General features: G+C 37.0%; 1 protein-coding gene across 2 annotated transcripts; it reads right to left on the bottom strand.

The window, feature by feature from the left end:
* Positions 1 to 202: 202 nt before the first annotated feature.
* On the bottom strand, positions 203 to 15,272 carry slc25a23b (solute carrier family 25 member 23b). 2 transcript variants are annotated; one of them, XM_056453778.1, is made up of 10 exons: positions 14,528 to 15,272; positions 12,342 to 12,465; positions 10,694 to 10,781; positions 10,413 to 10,524; positions 10,148 to 10,306; positions 9,906 to 10,052; positions 8,581 to 8,694; positions 5,826 to 5,993; positions 3,451 to 3,601; positions 203 to 3,320 (listed from the first exon to the last, which is right to left on the bottom strand). In XM_056453778.1, exons 1-10 carry the CDS (start codon positions 14,726 to 14,728, stop codon positions 3,139 to 3,141), a joined length of 1,446 nt encoding a protein of 481 aa, XP_056309753.1. In that variant the 5' UTR covers positions 14,729 to 15,272; the 3' UTR covers positions 203 to 3,138. The 2 variants fall into 2 exon arrangements, with proteins under 2 accessions (XP_056309753.1, XP_056309755.1); XM_056453780.1 differs by lacking the exon at positions 14,528 to 15,272 and adding an exon at positions 14,297 to 14,383.
* Between the last annotated feature and the right edge of the window lie 5,253 nt (positions 15,273 to 20,525).

Below are 20,525 nucleotides of genomic sequence, written 5' to 3'. Positions count from 1 at the left end.
ATAATTATTATAAGAATAAGATAACTGCGGGTGTGTGTCTGATACTCATTGTTATATTTTATTAGACTCATTCTGACTGAATAAAAGAACGTTTATGAGAAAATATTTTATATAGGCTACTTGTACTTAAACGTCATAAAGCAGGGAATAAAGAGGAAATAAAAATGGTAAGAGACAATTAAACCGATTTAATTAAGCTATTGTTTGATTTTTTTATTAATATTTTTCTTTTTCCAAGACAAACAGTCTACATTCTTATTGTTCATACCCTCCCAATCATTTTTTATCACTTATACATAAAGAAAGCAGGCAATCATTTTCAGATGAGCTCAATAAAAACACCATGCACATCTGTTAAAGTGTATACAGCATGTCAAGGCACACTACTTCTGATGTGATGTATTCAAGCTAAACAAACAGAATATACAGTAGGTTAAGTCACCCTGAAGAAAAAAAAAAAACAGCTTAAACCAGCCTGATTTTTTAAGAGGGGTTTTGGCCATTTCCAGGCTGGTTTCCAGCCATTTCCAGTCTGGTCATAGCTGGTCAGGCTGGAAAATGGCCAGCTAAAACCAGCTACAACCAACTTGAGCAGCCTGGTATACGCTGGGCATAGCTGGTATTGGCTGGGCTCCCAGCCTGGCTAGGCTGGTCAAGCTGGTTTTAGCTGGCCATTTTCCAGCCTGACCGGGCCAAAACTCCTCTGGTCGACCAGCTAAAACCAGCCAACCATCCTAGACTGGTTTAAGCTGGATTTTTCAGCAGGGCAGTTTCTAAATAGCCTACAATCTCCAGAGGTAATTATTTTGTAAGCTATTTTAAATATACATTCAAATGGTAGTCATACCCAAAACCATGTCATAGTCAAAAATGAAAGAGGCAAGCACTTAAATATTCATATTCAGCAAAATCTGCATTACATATATAGCCAGTTACATATTAAATATAGTCATTCAGAAGTATGAATGGATATTTGTCTATAAAAATAGCATGTGATATGAATCAACAGCAATGCCAATTGTAACCTGTGATTTTGAGTCATCCGTTGATTTGCTGTTGGGTAACATTAATCATGTTGAGTAAACACACATTTCCTGTCAGCCACAGTATTGTGCATGTTTTTGATATGGAAAAACACATAAAACATGCAAATTGTGACACCACTAGCATCATTGACAGCATGCACTACCAAAAGCCCTTTGATTTATAAATACACTTTGAGCCACATGTTTTAGCATTCACCATGCACAGCACATACATGAAAAAAAAACAAAGCATCCAAATCTAATGCAAAACTTCACTTGTAAACTCCCATTCGAATGCCCTTGTTCGTACTTCATTTGTTCAAGGCAGCAATTTTATCAATTACTTATAATTTTAACACTAAATCCTGAATTTCACTCTACATCTTTACAACGAGGACTGAAACATCAGAAGAGGTTAAAATTGTAAGAAGGTAGCAAAGCAGCATATGTTATTAAAGAACATCATGAATCAGATTAGAATATAAATTCCACAATCATCTTAAGAGTGCAAATCGTTTGATCATAAAAGTGTAGCATACAACATGCTTAGCTCTCAATGGCCTTTACAAAATACACAAGTCATACCACAGTGTAAATCCCTGCTCAAACATGCCTGATAATTTATCATTCCTTCATAACTTTTATGAAATACCAGTCAGAAGAGAATATTTCAAATATCCATTGCTCCACTGTACATTAAAACACCTTCTTCAACATTTTGGTACAATTGAGGAAAGAAACTTTGGTTGTCATTTGAGAAAGTCTAAAACTAACCATCTTAAAAATACAGGCAATAGGCTCACTATTTCTCCTCATCATATTAAATATATTTCATTACCCATTAGTTTACCACGTTTATTAATGTCAACAGCATTCCTTAAAAAACATACCGTAGTTTGGGCGTTCCCCTTTACAGATAAGAAGTTGTTTATGTGAAACAGCAGATAAATAGTGTACAATAAACCTGAGATCTCCAAGCTGCCAGTCATAGAGATACACTTTGTTCTACCTCCCATTGCTGTTAAAGGGATAGTTCTGCCAGACATGAAAATTCAGTCATCATTTACTCATGTGATTCCAAAATCTCATGTTCACAACACAAATGAAGATATTTTTGTATGAAATCTGAGAGATTTTAAAGAACATTTCAACTAAACGTTCATAAAAGCAATACTCATGTGAACTGGTGTAGTGAACATTAATTACAGCATTCAAATTTGGCAAGGGAAGCTCAACAATCATTTTTGCTTGACGCACAAGAGCCAATGAGATGCATACTTTAGTGTCACATGGCAGAGTTAAGCTTCTGCATGAGCCAACAAGGTTTGTTCCCACACTGATTGTCTGTTTATCTTTGCTGATCATTGTTAATATGAGAATAAAAACAAATTCATATAATATGATCACATCTGAGGGCGTCACGGTGGCGCAGTGAGTAGCACAATTGCCTCACAGCAAAAAGGTCGCTGGTTCGAGCCTCGGCTGGGTCAGTTGCGATATAGGTGAATTGAATAAGCTAAATTGTTCGTAGTGTGTGAAAGAGTGTATGGGTGTTTCCCAGTGTTGGGTTGTGGCTGGAAGGGCATCCCCTCAATAAAACATATGCTGGATAAGTTGGTGGTTCATTTGGCTTTGGTGACCCCTGATTAGTAAAGGGACTAAGCCGAAAAGACAATGAACGAATGATCACATCTCTTCAGAAGACTTGTATTAAAACAAACCAAATTTCTTTTTTAATAATATTCAGTGCTAAAAGGGTAGTAAAATCTTTCATGTTTGTTAAAAACATCTTCATTTGTGTTCAGACAATTATCAAAAGTCTGGAATGACATGAAGATGAGTAAATTAATTTTCATTGTAGCGGTGAACTAATCCTTTAATGACTCCCTCAGCCTAAAACTTTCTTCCCGTTCTGCTAAAGTCTGAATTGTCATGGGAATGTGATTGTGTACAATGTGGAGTAGATTTTTAGGTCATTCACTGACTACATCGTTCTTATCCTGGCCTCTAGAGGTCTTAATTGCCTACCTAAGGCTCGTTATTATGAGGTACAGAAGTTACATTGTCCTCTTTCACTACGGGTTCTTCTCTTTGACTCTGATTGTGTCTTCGTTTAAGATCCCACTCCCAGTGCTTTCTTCATATGCTCATAAACCACGTAAGAGATGCTCACAGCAGGAATGACTTTGAGGAAATTGGGGGCGATGCCACGGTACAGTCCTGGAACGCCCTCATGGGACACAATGTGCTTGAACTGGCCAACCATCGACAGCTGAGGAGCGCCTTCTGCTGAGGCTGTCAAGACCAAAGGGAGGAATTAAAGTATATTATCATGCTTGCGTACATATTTGGTCTCATAAAGAAATGCAAGGGAAGTGGAGTAACATGACTAGAGAATTATATGTATGAATTAAATCTGGCTCACCCTGAGCCTGCATGCGTGTGCGGATTAAAGCCAGCGGGTAACTAGCCAGCTGTCCACATGTGCTGGACACAGTACCGCATCCCAGCAGCACCAGAACTCCAGGATCGGCCGAGCCCATGCAGTACCGCTGGAGCCAAGCGTTCTTCAGAGTCTGAGAGAACAGGGTTATGGATATACTTTTAAATATATTTACATAAAATATATGTTTAATGTATATAATTATATGTATATAATTTCATTATGTAACATTGAAGTCTAATAATTTATTCTGTTCAAATTAAGTTGTAAAATACTTTTCTGAAATCACTCAATATACAGTTGAAGTCAGAATTATTAGCCCCCCTGAATTATTAGCTCCCCTGAATTATTAGCTCCCCTGTTTATTTTATTATTTCTGTTCGATGGAGAGAAGATTTTTTCAACACATTCTAAACATAATAGTTTTAACAACTCATTTTCAGTAACTGATTTCTTTTATCTTTGCCATGATGACAGTAAATTATATTTTATTAGATATTTTTCAAGACACTTCTATACAGCTTAAAGTGACATTTTAAGGCTTAACTAGGTTAATAAGGTTATCTAGGCAGGTTAGGGTAATTAGGCAAGTCATTGTGTAACGATGGTTTGTTCTGTAGACGCTCGAAAAAATATATAGCTTAAAGGGGCTAATAAGTTTGTCCTTAAAATTGGGTTTAAAAAATTAATAACTGCTTTTATTCTAGCCGAAATAAAACAAATATGACTTTCTCCGGAAGAAATAATATTATCAGACATACTGTGAAAAATTCCTTGCTCTGTTAAACATAATTTGGGAAATACTTAAAAAGAAAAAAAAATTCAAAGGGGGGCTAATAATTCTGACTAAATTCCCTAAAACAACAGTATTGTTGTGAAATAAAATTACAATTGAATGGAACTATTTTCTATTATGATATTATTATTATTTATTCCAATCAATTTAAGCAGCCGTTATTTAAGTCTTCAGTGTCACATAATCTAACAAACAAATTAAAGTAATAATAACTAATTTACTAATAAAAAATTCACTAATAAAAACTAATTAACAAACTAATAATAATATGCTGATTTGTGCTGCTTGATATTTAAATAAACATTTAAATAAAACTTAAAATACTGTCCATTTTCACTAAAGACACACAATTCAAAATTATCATTGACTATGTTTACATGGACATCAGTAATGCAACAAATTAGTTGCTTTAATCCGAATAAGACAATAATATAATTAAGGTGTTTACATGAGTTACTTTTTGATTGTTCCTTTTATGATCCCGATGATTAAATGTTTTTAGGACATAATTCGATTAATGTCATCACTTTCTACATTTCCTCTGTAGTTTAATATAATTTCGGGTGTCTCATTTGTAATTTGTCAACTTTAACTGTAGTTTGGCACTTTTACTTTCATTCAGGAGCATTTCATTCATGCCCCCTGTGACAAACAAGATATTGGATGTGAGTATGAACTGCTGGAAAAGTGTAGTTTTAATGGAATTTCATACGGCACAACGAATGGGAGAGAAAACCTCCGCATTTCATGATGCAGGTGTCTGTCGTCCTCCACTGACTCGGTAGTTGCAGAGAATAGTGCCAGACAGCCGTGTGTGTATAGACTATCCTGTCGCAAAATGCAGTGAAAATCCTACACGGCAGTAATAGTTTAATTGTTTACATGTCTGTACTGCACTTCAATAATGCGACTAAAATCGGCACACTCCACATGTCTTAATCTGATTTCTGTTTAGTTCGATTATGACCTTAACCTGATTAAATTAATCAAAAATCGCTGTTTACATGGTAGACTCTTAATCTGTGTATTGTCCTAATCGCATTAAAATCAGATTATTGGTGTACATGTAAACATAGCTTTAGCTGATAGCTTTTTTATTCACAGGAGGAGAGTATTTCGATTTTTTTAATCTGAAAACAAAATCTCATTGCCATGTGTCTCTGTTTTTTTAAAGTATACATTGTCAGCAGAAACAACTTTACACTCACATCTGTGCTTTTATGAGATTGCACTTAAGCTAACATTCCCTGTTTAGTAAATCTGGCCATGAACTCTTTTACTGACACTTTTAATCAGTTTAATGCATGCTTGGCTAAACAAAATATGTTTTTTGGCACCAAGTAAAGAATGACAAGGGGTTAATAGAGTTCAGCTGAAAAATAATCTGTGAGTTGTTGGGAAGAGACTACAGAACACAGCAACGTAACTACATAACATCGTTTAACAAACCATAGCAACTGAGACTGATGAATTCCCAGAGCTTGTCAATAGCAGCAGGCATTCGCAAACACTTAAACGTGTTAAAGCACACAATCACACACACACACACACAGCGCCATACCTCATAGACAGCCAGATCAATGCCAGCATACGGGATGATGCCAAGTGTGTTGGGCACATAGCCCTTATAGAACGCACGTACTCCTTCTTTACGCAGTATCTGCTTGGCACAGTCTGCCATGCCAGAATACTGTCCAGTCTTGCGAAGGGTCAGACGGGTCTTCAACACCTGAGAAACAGAAAGGAACAGAGTAGAAATACAAAAGATATAGAGAAAGTTTAGAAGTCACAGCAAGGTAACTGTAAGTATCAGCAGCTCTGTTCAGCATTTCTAATCAAGGGCTTTAAATAAATAAATGAAGTGTTTGACTTCTAAAAATCTGATGCTGATCTGCTCATTAAATAAATATTCGAAGACAGAAAAGAAGCTTGTTTTCTGCATTGAAGCCTACCAGGAGTAGAACATCGAAGCTGTTTTTGACAGTCAGGCCCGGCTCATTTTCAGCTCTTTGAGCATTTAGAATAGCATGAATTAACAAGCAAACAAATTAGGAACAACTTTGTTTAACAGCTTCGTCTGTTACATGATTCTCTGCTGTGTGATATCTGTGAACACTATACACTACTTAAGATAACAGATACCTTTACAGCCAGATATATGCGAGTCAGACCATTAAGGCAATGTTCCAGGTTTGATGTTGATTTCATTTAATAATCCAAATATTCAGATTTTATAATAGTATATCAAGATTTGAAGTGGATCAAAACCGTTCCTCAAATTTGTCCTAAGGCAAAAATGAGTGTTGATCTGTTTTTGGACTAATGTGATTTGACTACAATCGTGTCAAACACATGGGTAGAGGGGGTAAAGGGGTAGTTAACCCAAACTGTAAAATTCTGTCATCATTTACTCACCACTTTACTTGTTCCTAACCTGTAACTTTCTTTCTAAAGTTGAACACAAATGAAGATATTTTGAAGAATGCTAAAAACCTGTAAGATTGACTTCCATAATATTTGTTTTTCCTACTATGAAAATCAATGGTTGTCAGCTTTCAGCCTTTTCAAAATATTTTATTTTGTTTTCAACAGAAGAAGGAAGCTCATAAATGTTAGGAACCACTTAAGGCCAAGAACATAGTGAGTACATTTTTATTTTTGGGTTAACTATCCTTTTATATTTGAAACAGTGTAATTTTTTATATTTATTGTTTTGCTCAATGTATTAAGTGTCTTCATCTACTTTTGTCCAATATGCAATTTGTCTCTAACTATAGCCTTCAGGTCTCAGGAAGTTTACTGAAATGGGAAAAGGCTTTTAAATATGCAGCACCTTTTGCATGAAATAACCTCCAAACAAAGTAGCAGTTTAAAGAGTTGGTTTCACTACATTCTTTGAAAAAGACTTTAAATGATTTTGAGTTTGAAATATTGAGCTGTGGATGTTCTGAAGGGTTTTTAACTGTCATTATATGTGTGTTTTGATGGATGAATGATGGGACCTGTTATTTGTTTGTTAAACCCATGTTAACTGTATACTGCCTAATCTTGGCCAGGATGCTCTTGTAAAAGAGATTTTTAATCTCAATGTGCTTTTCCTGGTAAAATAAAAGTTATAATAATAATAATAATAATAATAATAATAATAAAAATTAATATCCATTTATAATTACTCTAATCATTAAAAATTTTAAACTCAAATTATTTCCTGTAGAATTTTTTTTCAAAAAAATATTATTTGAAGAATCATGAAGCACTTTGAATGTTTTTTTATATTGTACTGTATTATATCTACACTGACACAATAGTTTGGGGTTTGTATGATTTTTAATGATTTTGATTGTAACGATAGAATCACGCCTGCTTATATTTAATCAGAAAAACTGTAAAAAAAAAAAAGGTAAAATTGTGAAGTTTTATTACAATCTCGTTAAATAACTGATAATACTCGTTAATAGTATTTTGATATATTTTTAATATAATTTATTCCTATGACTTAAAGGTGAATTGTCAGCATTATAATCTGCTGATTTGCTATTCAAGAAATATTTCTTTTTAATATCAGTGTTAATAACAGCATTTTTGAGAAAACAATTATTATTATCATGATTCTTTAATGAATTGTATGTACTAGAAATATATATATTTCTCTCTATATATATATGGTGGTGCAGTGGGTAGCACAATCGCCTCACAGTCGCTGGTTCGAGCCTCGGCTGGGTCATATGGCATTTATGTGTGGAGTTTGCATGTTCTTCCTGTGTTCGTGTGGGTTTCCTCCAGGTGCTCCGGTTTCCCCCACAAGTCCAAAAACATGTGGTTTAGGTGAATTGGGTATGTGTTTGAGTGAGTGTGTATGAATGTTTCCCAGTGATGTGTTGCAGCTGGAAGGGCATTCGCTGTGTAAAACATGTGCTGGATAAGTTGGCGGTTCATTCCGCTGTGGCGACCCCAGATTAATAAAGGGACTGAGCCAAAAAGAAAATGAATGAATGAATGAATATATTCTTAAACGTTAGTATAAGTACAGATATCAATGTTTAAATCCATAAATGCCTGTATACATTTATATTTCATTTATTTAAGAATATCTGTAGAAGTGCTTATAATAAAGATGATGCTAAGTAGAAGTTTTTCACAGAGCTGTTCTTAGGTGCGTTTGTAGGCCAACACGGAAGAGCTAATTTCCCAAGCATTTCCTTATTAATTTCCCAAAGGGTTTTAAGAATGGCAGTCATTAGTTTAGAGTAGGAGTGAAATATTGTGGTTATATTCCATCTAGAGCTGAAAAGTGAAAGTCTCTTTATGTCTCTCACCTCCATGGGGTAGATGATGGTCTGAGCTGTAGCTCCAGCCAGAGAGCCAGCAATGAAGCGTTCTTGAACCCTCAGAGTACCTCCCTCCTTACGGCCTCTGATCAGCCATTTGATCTGCACAAAAACATTTCGAGCCACATTTACTACACAGGACAAATAATCTCTATCTGTGCACTTCATTATTTTGTAAAAATGTAGTTGCCCTCATAATCTTTCATCAAATACTATAACTTCTGGTCACATGGAATGCCTTTTGGGAGGGGCTATAAATGCATGTCTCAGGCCCTGTTTACACTAATACATTTTAGTTTGAAAACGCATAAGTTTTGTTACGGTTACGCCATCAGTCCACACTACCCCAGCATTTTGGAAACGCTGAAGAGGCCGTTTTCATTCTAAAATGCTGCTGCTTCATCAGCGTGGATGGTGAAAAACAGAGACATCTGAAAATGGAGGCATGGCTGCAGACATTCGCCTCTCTGATTTTCCTCAATATTAATTAGCCTACACACTGTATGCATATTGATAACAAAACGGAGCCTATAACATAACTACCTCTTTTAATTTTTATTGAAAATACGAAACATACCCTCTCTCCTTGCTGAATATCAGTTTAATAATCAATAACGGCAATTATAAAAGTAAAATGTACAATAAGTTTATATTATAGGAAATAAATGTGAGAAGTGTGCAGAATCAGTGTATGCTGTTACATTAATTAAGATATTAACCCAACTTGTCAGCACAATAGCCTTGTGGTTAGCGCGTCGACATATGGTGCAGTAGCATGTCAGGGTGTCACAAGTTCAAATCCCAGCTCGAGGACATTTCCCTACCCCACTCTCTCTCTCCAACTTCGCTTCCTGTCCTAAATACTGTCCTATCTAATAAAGGCAAAATGGCCAAAAATAAATCTAAAAAAAAAGATATTACCCTAACTTATCTTTGCTCTCAGCCAAAAAATCACATTTAACAAATATAGTGAGATTAGATCCTGCGGTAGATCCTTGATGAACAGGCCTCATTTCTGCCCTGCTTTCGTCTATTCATTAATCTTCTTCCATTTTGGTTAGTAGTCTTTATCTTCCTTAATAAAGTTAAACTTTTAACATCTCTGAAACTTTGTTGTTTTGAAGGTTGAGAGAGCTCTCAGATTTCATCTAAAATAACTTGTTTTGAAGATAAACAATTGTCTCAGGAGTGGGAGTAATTGATAATAGAACTTTTATTTTGGGGTGAACTAACCCTTTAATTATTTGTGAGATTTACTAGCGATGTCTAAGTGAAAGCTGTAACATTTAACGTGTAGTTACAATATACATTACCTGTTCATAAGCCATGAATTTGATAGCTGACTCCGGGGCAATTTTGAGGACATTAATTCCGTTGCCTCTCCAAAGGGACCTCAATCCTCCCTCCCGCACCATTCCTTGCAATCCACTAAACAAACTCACACCACTGGTGCCATGAACCTGTTGAAAACCCACTAAGATCACACTCATTTCATTACGAGACAAATAAATTGATAAAAAAAGATGATTCTAAGACTTTTAAGAGTTGACTGAACCTGAAGGAAAACTTTCAGACGGTCCAAAGGGGCAGTTCCTGTTCGTGACACGGCTCCTGCCATTGCTCCGGCCACCAGCTGTCTCCACACCACACCTGACCGCCGCTCCTTCTCTGAAAACTCATCAGGCACTGTCAGCTGCTCTCCAATGTCCAACATCTGAAACGCGTACATCGTAGAATCAAATGACAGTTGAAGCTTACTATCAAAAATATCTGTGAATATCAAGCCTACAATCTAATTCTGAAAAGAGCTGGATGTGAACCAGAGAGTGTTTCCAGTAGTGGGCGATGTCCTCCATGTTGTGCAAGGGGTTAAACAGAAAGTGGTCCCGCCACTCAATCCAGTCAATGGTCATAGTGCCATCCCTGTCTATGCTAACAGACAAATGAAATATAAAAAAAATTAACAAAGATTTTTCAGCATTCAACGAAACCACGTGTGACTCAACACATGAGGCCACCAGAGTGGAAGGCAAATGTGCCATTGATTAAGCTTTACAAACATGCATGCACAAAGTTTTGTGAATAGCTGAAGCGCTCTTACCTTTGCAGGATTCTGGAGGCCTGCTCTATGGATACATTCACTCCAAGGCTGCGCAAGGAGAGCTGAATCTCTGGAACGTCTATGTGACCTGAGGTTATAAAACACTTCATTACTAATTCTATACACTGACAACAGTAGAAATACTAACATTCAGAAGGAGATAATGTTCTTTACAATCAGTGCTGTACTCATTGTGATCAAATTGTTGTCCACAAAGTAATGGCCTTTTATTTAAGTGCCTTGGTTATTTTGTAAAAAGTGGTTCTGCTGGCATGGTATAGCCTAGGTTTCAGTATATTGTTTCAGTATCAATATAACAAACAGTAAGGGAATCTGCAATGTGGAGTCAGGATTATAGTTGACCTGGATTTCAAAGTGTAACCATAAAGTTACCAAAACGTTTTTAAGGCATGTGACTTTGTAAGCATGTCAAGCCACTTTAAAGCATTCAGGCACACGGAATTGTACTGATTGTAACTTAAGATTGTAAGAAAGATTAATTGTAATTGTGTATATTTAGGCTGAAAAATATAGTGTTATTTTACATTTGATTATTCAATTTGTGCACCTGAATACTGCTAGACTCCCAAGAAAACATAAAGCACTGTTGAGCCTGGTTTCTCTCAAGGTTTTTTCCTTCACTTCATCAATTGGTGAAGTTTTTTTTTTCCTCGCCACTGTCACTGCTGGATTGCTTGGATTGGGACTTGTGGAGCTGCGGATCGATGGAATTGCTTTTTAGTATTTGAACTTTCAGCAGTGAAAATTGAACTACACTGAACTGAACTAAACTGAACTTCAACTCTCAAAACTGGACTGACAGTTTCAATTTACAAGAACTTCTATGTTAAGCTGCTTTGACACAATTCACGTTGTAAAAGCGCTATGTAACTAAACATGAATTGAATTGAATTGGATTCAATTGTTTATATCATTTGTATCTTTGCTCTATTTTATTATCAATGCTTGTGATTGGTTTGTTACAATTTATGCAAATGACCTGCCCTACAAAATCATCCCAAGCAATGCCAAACTATAACTTCTTCTCAAATAGAGCTATTTATGTTATTGCAATATGTATCTCATGTAAAAATGTAAAACAAAATGTAAAAAATAAAATACAGCAATGTCAGTTTTTTTCCAATATCATGCAGCCCTAGTATAGCCACAAGTATAACACCTTAAAATATTGAACAATGAATATTGAATTATTTCTGGGAATAAATAAATAAATAAATAAATAAATAAATAAATAAATAAAGTGTTTATTCTCCAGTTTTGATCTTTCATAATTAAAAAAATATATAAATGTAATGTATACCTTTATAATAAAATCAGCACACATCACTCCAGATTCCAGTCTCACATGCTAATGCAATTAGCTAGTCCTTGTTCTGTCCCTTTTGATCAATTTAATGTTTCCTTGCTGAATAAAAGTTTTACGCTTACAATTGCACTTATTTATATTCTGCAGTACGTACACCTACATGTACTTACAGTATAAGAAGCTATTAACACACTTTAAAATCAATCATGCAAAGTGGAATAATTTCACTGAATTATAACTGTGAATTGTGACTACAATTCACTGGTTGTAGTTCACATACTGTGTGGTAATTATAATTTAATGTAAAAGGTTAATGCCGACCATCGTTGTTGTGGTCCAGGCTGCTGAACATGAGTCGGAGCTCCTTCTCGTGTGTGCGCAGATACTGCGTAAACTCCTCAAAGTCCAGCTGGCCGTCATGATTGGTGTCGCTCACACGTACAATCTGAGGGGTGGAGGAGTGCAAGTTTAAGGGCAACCATGTGAAAGTTTGATGAAGCTATCTATGTGAACTTCAGAAAGAGGAGAAAACAAAAGGAGATAAAGGAGGCACTGCTCTAGACTTACAGAGGCAAAATCCCTATGAAAAGCCGGTTCCAATCACCAACACATTGTGAACTACAGCTAATCTCTCCTCTTGCATCAAAGCACATGACTAACACAGTCACACAGTAAACCCAACAGCACAGACACACTACTGGCACATATTGTTGCTCTGCCCCAAAAAACTTGGAGTCTCCAAGTTAATTTCTTAATGGCACTCGTATGATTTCATCTACTTTATTTGTAGCCTTAGCTGTTTCCTCTGAAACTCCTTTGTAAGTCATTTTCGCATGAACAGGGATATTAATGAGTGAAAATTTAAACATGGCAACTTGAAATATGAGGTAAATGGTAGTAAAACATCAGTCGGTGTTTCTGTGTGGAGTTTGCATGTTCTCCCCGTGTTGGTGTGGGTTTCCTCCGGGTGCTCCAATTTTCCCCACAAGTCCAAAAACATGTGGTATACGTGAATTGGGTAGGCTAAATTGTCCATAGTGTATGTGTGTGTGAATGAGTGTGTATGGATGTTTCCCAGTGATGGGTTGCAGCTGGAAGGGCATGCACAGCGTAAAGCATATGCTTGATAAGTTGACGGTTTGTTCCGCTGTGGCAACCCCAGATTAATAAAGGGACTAAGCTGAAAAGAAAATGAATGAATGAATGAATGAATGAATATTTCAGTCTTGTAAAAATGGCTTCAGTCAGGGTTAGGGTAAATCAGTCAGGAAATACAACTATACAGACCATAGTGGATAAAAAACATTTGTATACTGAACATTTTGTCAGTGCTTAGAGCACGTCCTCTACAGTCACTGAACTCAAGCAGCTAAGCTGCTGCTGGTGTAGATTTATTTCTGCAGTTGCTCCATATGTGAAGTCAAGACACTATAGTGAGTGTTGTAACCCATGTTGTTCAACATCTGTAGCCCAGTGTAGTTTTGTGTTGTGTGCTTTAAACTTAACTTATTCTTTAAGGTACTAAACCATGTAAATGAATCTAATGAAAGTTCTCTGTTAGATCTCCCAAAAAATTAATACTACTGAACAGCATACAGAACATTGTAAATGTTGTGCAGTAATTTATTTTACTAATGTATTTCCTTAGATACCAATAAGTGTTGATGTAGACTAAATTTAACAAACTATCCGATTTACAAATTGACTTGAAGGCCTGAGGCTGTTTAAATGGCCATGTTCCTCATTTAATTTAATTAATGAAGTTTAATTCAATTTATTGTTTTTAGGTTTAAGAATCCATGTTTTATTTATGATTTGTTATAATTGAGTACTGTTGATAAAAATACTGTATCTAAAAAGACTAACCATGGCAGAAACATGGCAATTCTCATGATTATAAGTCTTTTATGATAAATTGCTTGTTGTATCCCTCATTAGTAATTTGCTTTGTATAAAAAAACATCTAGTAAATAAATAAATATAAATGAAAAAAAATTATATTTATGAAAACATATTTTGCCAATCTAAATATTGCATATTAAATAAAAATATATTATTTATGCCACGTAGTGTAAATGCAATTTCTGATTTTAAAGCTAAAAATTGGGATAGATCAAACCAAAATTATTTAAGGAGGGCACATTAAAATCCCCTGCTTCTCCAATCCCCTGCTTAAAAACCACTGGGTTAATCTATAAAACACTTCCCAGTCTGTCCTACACAAGAAACGAAGTTAGTCTTAAGGTTTGTCAATATTGCAGTGTGGAAAGTCTTACTCTTGAATTAATTACACGGGATCATTTGTCCTCGGTCGAAGAGTCTTTTCTAACGGTTAACTTTCACTTCTGCTAAACATAAACGGGGGAAACACGCAGTTTACATAAAGTTCACAAAGTCCCTATAAAAGCAAAGTGCCGAGGTCTCGGATGTTTGCAATTCACCACAATTTACAGATCAGCTCCCAGAAATTAACAGGTTTAGAGGTAAAGGTGTCACGAACGACCCACCTCGTCCACTTCACCACGAACGATCCCCCATTGGGTTAATCCGGTGCGCAGTTCATTCACATCGATCCTCCCGTCTTTATTTAGGTCCAACTGGTCAAACAGCTCGGCCCATCGTTTCTCCCGCTCTGGATCCGACACGCCGTTATCTTGACAGCGAGCCCATGTCCAACACGAAGGGAACCGCGTTCCCTCCTCGCCCATATGAAGCAGTTCTCGGTGAATATTGAGCAAATGTGTTCTCCAGAAGCAGAGCTCTCAGAGCCGCGTGAGGTAAAGCAACTGCATCTGACCACTCATTCACATCTGCTTCATCGGCAAACACTGCTTTGAGGACTTTAAAAGATCAGCTGTAATGTACAGCCTCAGTCACCTGTCAGGGTCCCGTCAGTGTCATTCCAAAAGGACGCGGTGTTGGAACGGGCGCACTGTATCAGTACCGTGTTGCTCCACTGCAGCCTGCTCCGATTACGGCAGAGTTAATCCGAGAAAGTATTAAACCTTCTGCCCCTCTGGCTAGAATAAAAATAATCCCCGTATCTGTTTCATCGTTCTCTCAAACCCACGTCCATCTAAACTCGCGAACGTCCTGTTCTGGGCTCGGATTCATCAAGAGCAAGAGCATGTCCGCACCGGTTACAGCATCGCGGCGCGACGGAGAGATCGGCGCAGCGACAACTCGTTTTTGCTAATTTTATCGCTCTTCTCCGTGATGTGCAGAATTAACGCCGCTGCTGCTGATGCACAGGCGTAAATAGTGGAAGGGCTGAGTGTCCCGAGCGCCTCCAGGAGCGATGTATGTCATTGATTGCCTACGCAATGTGCAGATTATTCACTGGATTCCACCTGTCTGGTGTATAGCAAATTCAACTTTTTTAAGATCGCAGAGAAAACGGTAAAGAAGACGTTGAAATATATTTCTGATGTAGCCAACGGAGCTCTAATAAAATCATAAAGTATATGGTAATAAAATAAGCTTCATTTTGCACTGCTGATGGTAAAAGAAAGCGCTTTAGCGTGTTGCTATAGTAACCTGTTTGAAGAGATCAATAACGCGCTCTGATTATTCATTTGTATTTTCCTAGTTTTGTGGCTTGTTCTGTAAACACTTTTAAACCGCTCATGTGTTACTGATCCCATCCATCAGAACAATTCCCATAATGTTTATAATTCTCATGGCGAGATAAATGACAAATCACTCAAAAACGCTATTGCATTATTTACCATAAAATGAATTATTATAACAGCTCTTCGATGGATTTCTAACAGTCTACATGCACAGACAGTTTGCAGAATAGAGCGAGCTTAGTATGCAGGTGACGCACACTCTGTATTGATGGAGAGATGAATGGAAACTACTGACTCAACACTTGCAAGATTAGAAGGAACCCAGTGAAGGATTTTGTTATGACGATAAAGACGGCTTGTGTAGATTTTAAGGTCAAACTCAAACATATAGATGCACTATTCTAATAGGTTGGACGCAGAATTGCAAATATCACAGAAGAGCATTACTTTGAGATTTTGCCATAATAGTCACAAAGTTGGGCTGATTTGTTGGCTGCACTTGTTGTGATGTGTATTTCCTATTCCAGCACATCCCAAAGGTGCTGTACTGGATTGACATGTGGTTACTGTGGAATGCATAGATTATAATATACCCTTTTACATGTTCAAGAAATCCAGCAAACAATTTTGTTTAATAGACGTCTAATAGACATCTAAATGTAGACGGCTCGGCTAAAACAAGGCTAAATTTGGGCTGTCAGTGAAAATCTAATAGACATCTAAGAATAGGCCAAAACTAGACTAGTCGTCAAATAGACAGATTAGACAGACTTTATATGTGTCGTCATTCATTTCTGTTTATTTGATGACTAGTCTAGTTTTGGCCTATTCTTGGACGTCTGTTAGATTTTCACTGACAGCTCAAATTCAGCTTTGTTTTAGCCAAGATAACTATGTTTAGACGTCTATTAGACATCATTTAAAAAAAAAAAAATGCTTGCTGGGTAAACAGTTTATTTGAGTACAGCATATTATCCTACTGGTAACCATGGGCATAATGTAGCCATAATGGGATGGACATGGTCAGCAACAATGTTGAATTGGTACTAAGGCTCCCAAAGTGAGTGAAGGAAATATTCCTGGCACAATTAAACCACCAGCAGCAGCCTAAACCTTGATGCAAAGCTGGAGCCTTGCTTTTATGTTCTTTATGCAAAATTCTGACTCCGACATCCAAATGTTGCAGCAGGGGCGTAGACGCATCAGACCAGAAAACTTTTTTTCCAACCTTCTGTTGTCCAGTTTTTGTGAGCTTGTGCCAGTTGTAGTGTCAGTTTGTTGTTCTTATAGCTGACAGGAGTTTCTCCAGTGTGATTTCAGCTGCAGCTCATCTGCTTCAGGACAAGCATTTATGCATGGATGGCTTTGCATAGAAGTCCCAGTAGATCAGCATTTTTCTTGAAAAACTAAGAACATGTTTGTAACAATCAGTCCATGTTTAAAGTCACTTAGGCACTTAGTTCCAGAGGAGCATGTGCTTATGATTGATCGTGGCTGGTCCTGCATCAGCTAACATGATGTGCCAATCAGATGAGTCCTAAATCACTATAAATAACCAGTTTCTCACCTCAGTCATCTTCGTCTTGAAGAATCCCCTCTTCAACCCAAACTCCTCCTCATTTTTCCAGATAAGGCGACCCAGTGGTTAGCACTGTTGCCTCACATCAAGAATGTCACTGGTTCAAATCCTTACCAGGCCAGTATGCATTTCTGTGGGGAGTCTGCATGTTCAAGCTTGCGTGGGTTTTCCTCAGTTTCTTCCCACCATCCAAAGACATGCAGCATAAGTAAACTGACTAATCGTAGACAAACTCTCAGTCAGCGATCTCTCAAAGCAATTCCTAACTCATTTATCATAACAAGCAAGGGAGTTCTCAAGACCTACCTGAGCCCAAACTCCCCTCTCACTCAAACAGGAGGGTACTCTGAGCTCAGGGCTCTCTCTCTCCTGGGACAGCTTGTCAAACGCACTTTATTGTCAATCATCAGCTAAGTGTGAACTCTTGAAAATCACTTTTCTTGCCCATCCTGATGCTTCAGCAGATTGTCTGAACAAGCAGTTCAGCAGATATAATAAAGTGAAGAGTGAACAAATATTTAGCTTTACACTAGTTCAAATTGCCATTGACACATAATGGAGAAAGGGGTCTTAAATCTTGCCCTAATTAAGAGAGCTGTGGGAATGGCAAACAGTCAATAGCGCTGTTTGTACTGTAGCTCTCTTAATTTGCGTTATAGTTAAAGCCTCTAGACAACAATAGACAACTCCTAAATACAGCCTACTGGTTAAAAACATCATGCAGCAGAAGTGAAGTTCAAATGGTTGGCAGGAGCTGTGAATCTGTCACAAGCAGCAGTGCTTTAGTCCTAAACAAAAGGGAGGGGGTGTTTTTGTGCCACAGGTTTCTGAGCCATACAAAGCTCTCATTTGCAAATCTCTAGTTTATTGTGGTGAAAGTACAAAGGTAAATTTCAAGAGCAATCCCAGAAGCTCAGACGGTCATTTCTGGCACAGCCCACACAGAGGTTTCTGAAAAACAATTTTTCACAATCACACTCCCGACTCCCACACAAAACCTTCTGAAGGACTTCAAACTCCTCTCATTTTTTTGATTTGTCATAGTTGCACTATCACTGCCATCTAAGCCGCACTATAGGCTATTATTGACCGGACATAACGCTCCACACTTCAATAAACCAGGGAAATTAAATTTAGAGTCTCATAGTGCTTCGCAGACTAGTATGCAAAGATTATTTAGTCTGTTCTTTTAGCATGTATCCAGGGCAACCTCCACTGGTACTGAAAATCACCACCTGTGAGCAGACACACATACACACACACACAGACTGAACAAACACTGAGCAGATCACTATTCATGAGTGTGTGTTAATCATTCATAGTCAATTTATGAATCTTATCAATACAGCTATAATGAACTTGCTTCCAGCTCAATCCCTGCTTAGCAAACACAAGATTGTAGTTAATGTTTACTAATATAGTACAGGGATAATATTTGACACATTTCCTAGAATGGGCAATTCATTTACATAATTGATATTTTTTACATGTAATTATGTTAATGTTTAACAGTTTAATGAAGCTGAGAGTAATGTCTGAATGCTTGAATAGTCAGAAGTGTGTCTCATTTTGTTAGCGTTCCAAAAGTGGATTTTCACAACAACAACACAGGAAGCAGGTTTAGGTCCCCAAAGGAATCTTTCTTTAAAGAACCATTAATTTTCTTGTGAAGGGTTTTGATAAACAACCTTTTGTCAAACAACCTTATATTATACAATTTAAAGGTTCCACGGATCCTAAAGTTTCTTTATCTGAGGTCAGTAAAGAATCTCTGCAATAAAAAGTGTAGTGCTAGTGTGAGGATTCAGTAATAGGGTGGATTCCCCTCTTCTGAGTTCAGTGGATTTTAGTAAAACCCTTCATTTCAAGGACCCAGACAACATTCTCATAATACCTAAAATCAAAACAAATGAGATACTACATATACACTAGAAACACACTAAAGTTTTACGATCTGTAAGGTTTTTAATGTGAGCACTATAAGCAGAAGGATAGTGAGTGAGTAAGATTTATAATGATTTTGTTGTTGTTGTTTGTTTGTTAAAGAAGTCTTTTCTGCTCAACCATATTAAATGACTGATTTCTATTTAAATATATTTTAATTTGTAATTTTGTTTATGTGATTTCAAAGCTGAGGAGACACGATGGCGCAATGGGTAGCGCTGTCGCCTCACAGCAAGAAAGTCGCCTGTTCGACCCTTAGCTGGCTCAGTTGGAGTTTGCATGTTCTCCCCATGTTGGTGGGGGTTTTCTCTGGGTGCTCTGGTTTCCCCCACAGTCCAAAGACATGCGCTATAGGTGAATTGAATTAAACTGGCCGTAGTGTGTGTGTGAATGCAATAGTGTATGAGTGTTTCCCAGTGCTGGGTTGTGGCTGAAAGGGCATCCGCTGTGTTAAACGCATGCTGGATAAGTTAGTGATTCATTCTGCTGTAGCGACTCCTGATTAATAAAGAGACTAAGCCAAAACGAAAATAAATGAATGAATGAATGATTTCAAAGCTGAATTTTAGCATCTTTACTCCAGTCACACAATCTTTCAGAAATTCTTCTAATATTCAGATTTGCTGCTCAATAAAACACTTATTTTACACTGTTTCTACAAAAAACTAAAACATTTTTACTGTTCTAAAAGTTCTGACCAAATGATACTTCTACAGCCACCCAATGGTTTGAAAAATAAATGAAAATAATAGCACGTTAAATGGTGCTTAAAATGATCTGAAAGTTAAGGCAGATAAAACCTGAAGCTGTTTGTTCAAAAATGTGTGACTGCCACAATTCATGTACAATCCCCGGCCACATTCAAAACAGGTTGAAATGACAATAATGGCAGCTTTGCATGCCTCTTATCTACATCATAATGCCTCTATATTAGACATATTGATTAAAAACAAACTAAAGAGATAATGATCCACAATCAGTAAATTTTACACATGAAAAATAGTCTGCGCTATTACTTAAAAGTCCACAAGGGGGATCCAACAACTCAATCAAAGTGCAACCTCAAGTTATAGACATGCCGATATTATTCCTCAATTGTAGTTACTTTACAGGCCCGTAGCCAGGGGGGTTCAAAAGACCCACCTCGCTCTGACAAAGGTTCAGAATTGTTCCTCTAAATGAGCTCATTTATCCCATGTTTGACTTGCTATCATAAATTGTGAAATTAACCAATCAAAGAATGCTTTAAGACCGAGATGAATCTTCTGTTGGGTTATTATTATTATGTTTGAATATTATGTGTGAATTATTCCAAAGGACAAATTCTGAAGGAGGAATGTTAAACGAACTGGCCAGTTTGTTATTTGCGTATGTCGTATGTTGCGTATTGCGTATGTTTTAACAGATCCC

This window comes from Danio aesculapii, chromosome 3, assembly GCF_903798145.1.
Source record: "Danio aesculapii chromosome 3, fDanAes4.1, whole genome shotgun sequence".
NCBI classification, from domain to species: Eukaryota; Metazoa; Chordata; class Actinopteri; order Cypriniformes; family Danionidae; genus Danio; species Danio aesculapii.
The sequence above is the reverse complement of the archived record's forward strand: the minus strand, read 5'-3'. Positions and strand labels throughout refer to the sequence as shown.

What these genes read in the sequence shown, in the direction of transcription:
- slc25a23b (XM_056453778.1), bottom strand. Translation starts at nt 14,728, where the DNA reads ATGGGCGAGGAGGGAACGCGGTTCCCTTCGTGTTGGACATGGGCTCGC. An exon ending in ACTACTGGAAACACTCTCTG is followed by an intron (nt 10,307 to 10,412) that starts GTTCACATCCAG and finishes TACGCGTTTCAG; the next exon opens with ATGTTGGACATTGGAGAGCA. An exon ending in AATTCATGGCTTATGAACAG is followed by an intron (nt 8,695 to 9,905) that starts GTAATGTATATT and finishes GTTTTTGTGCAG; the next exon opens with ATCAAATGGCTGATCAGAGG.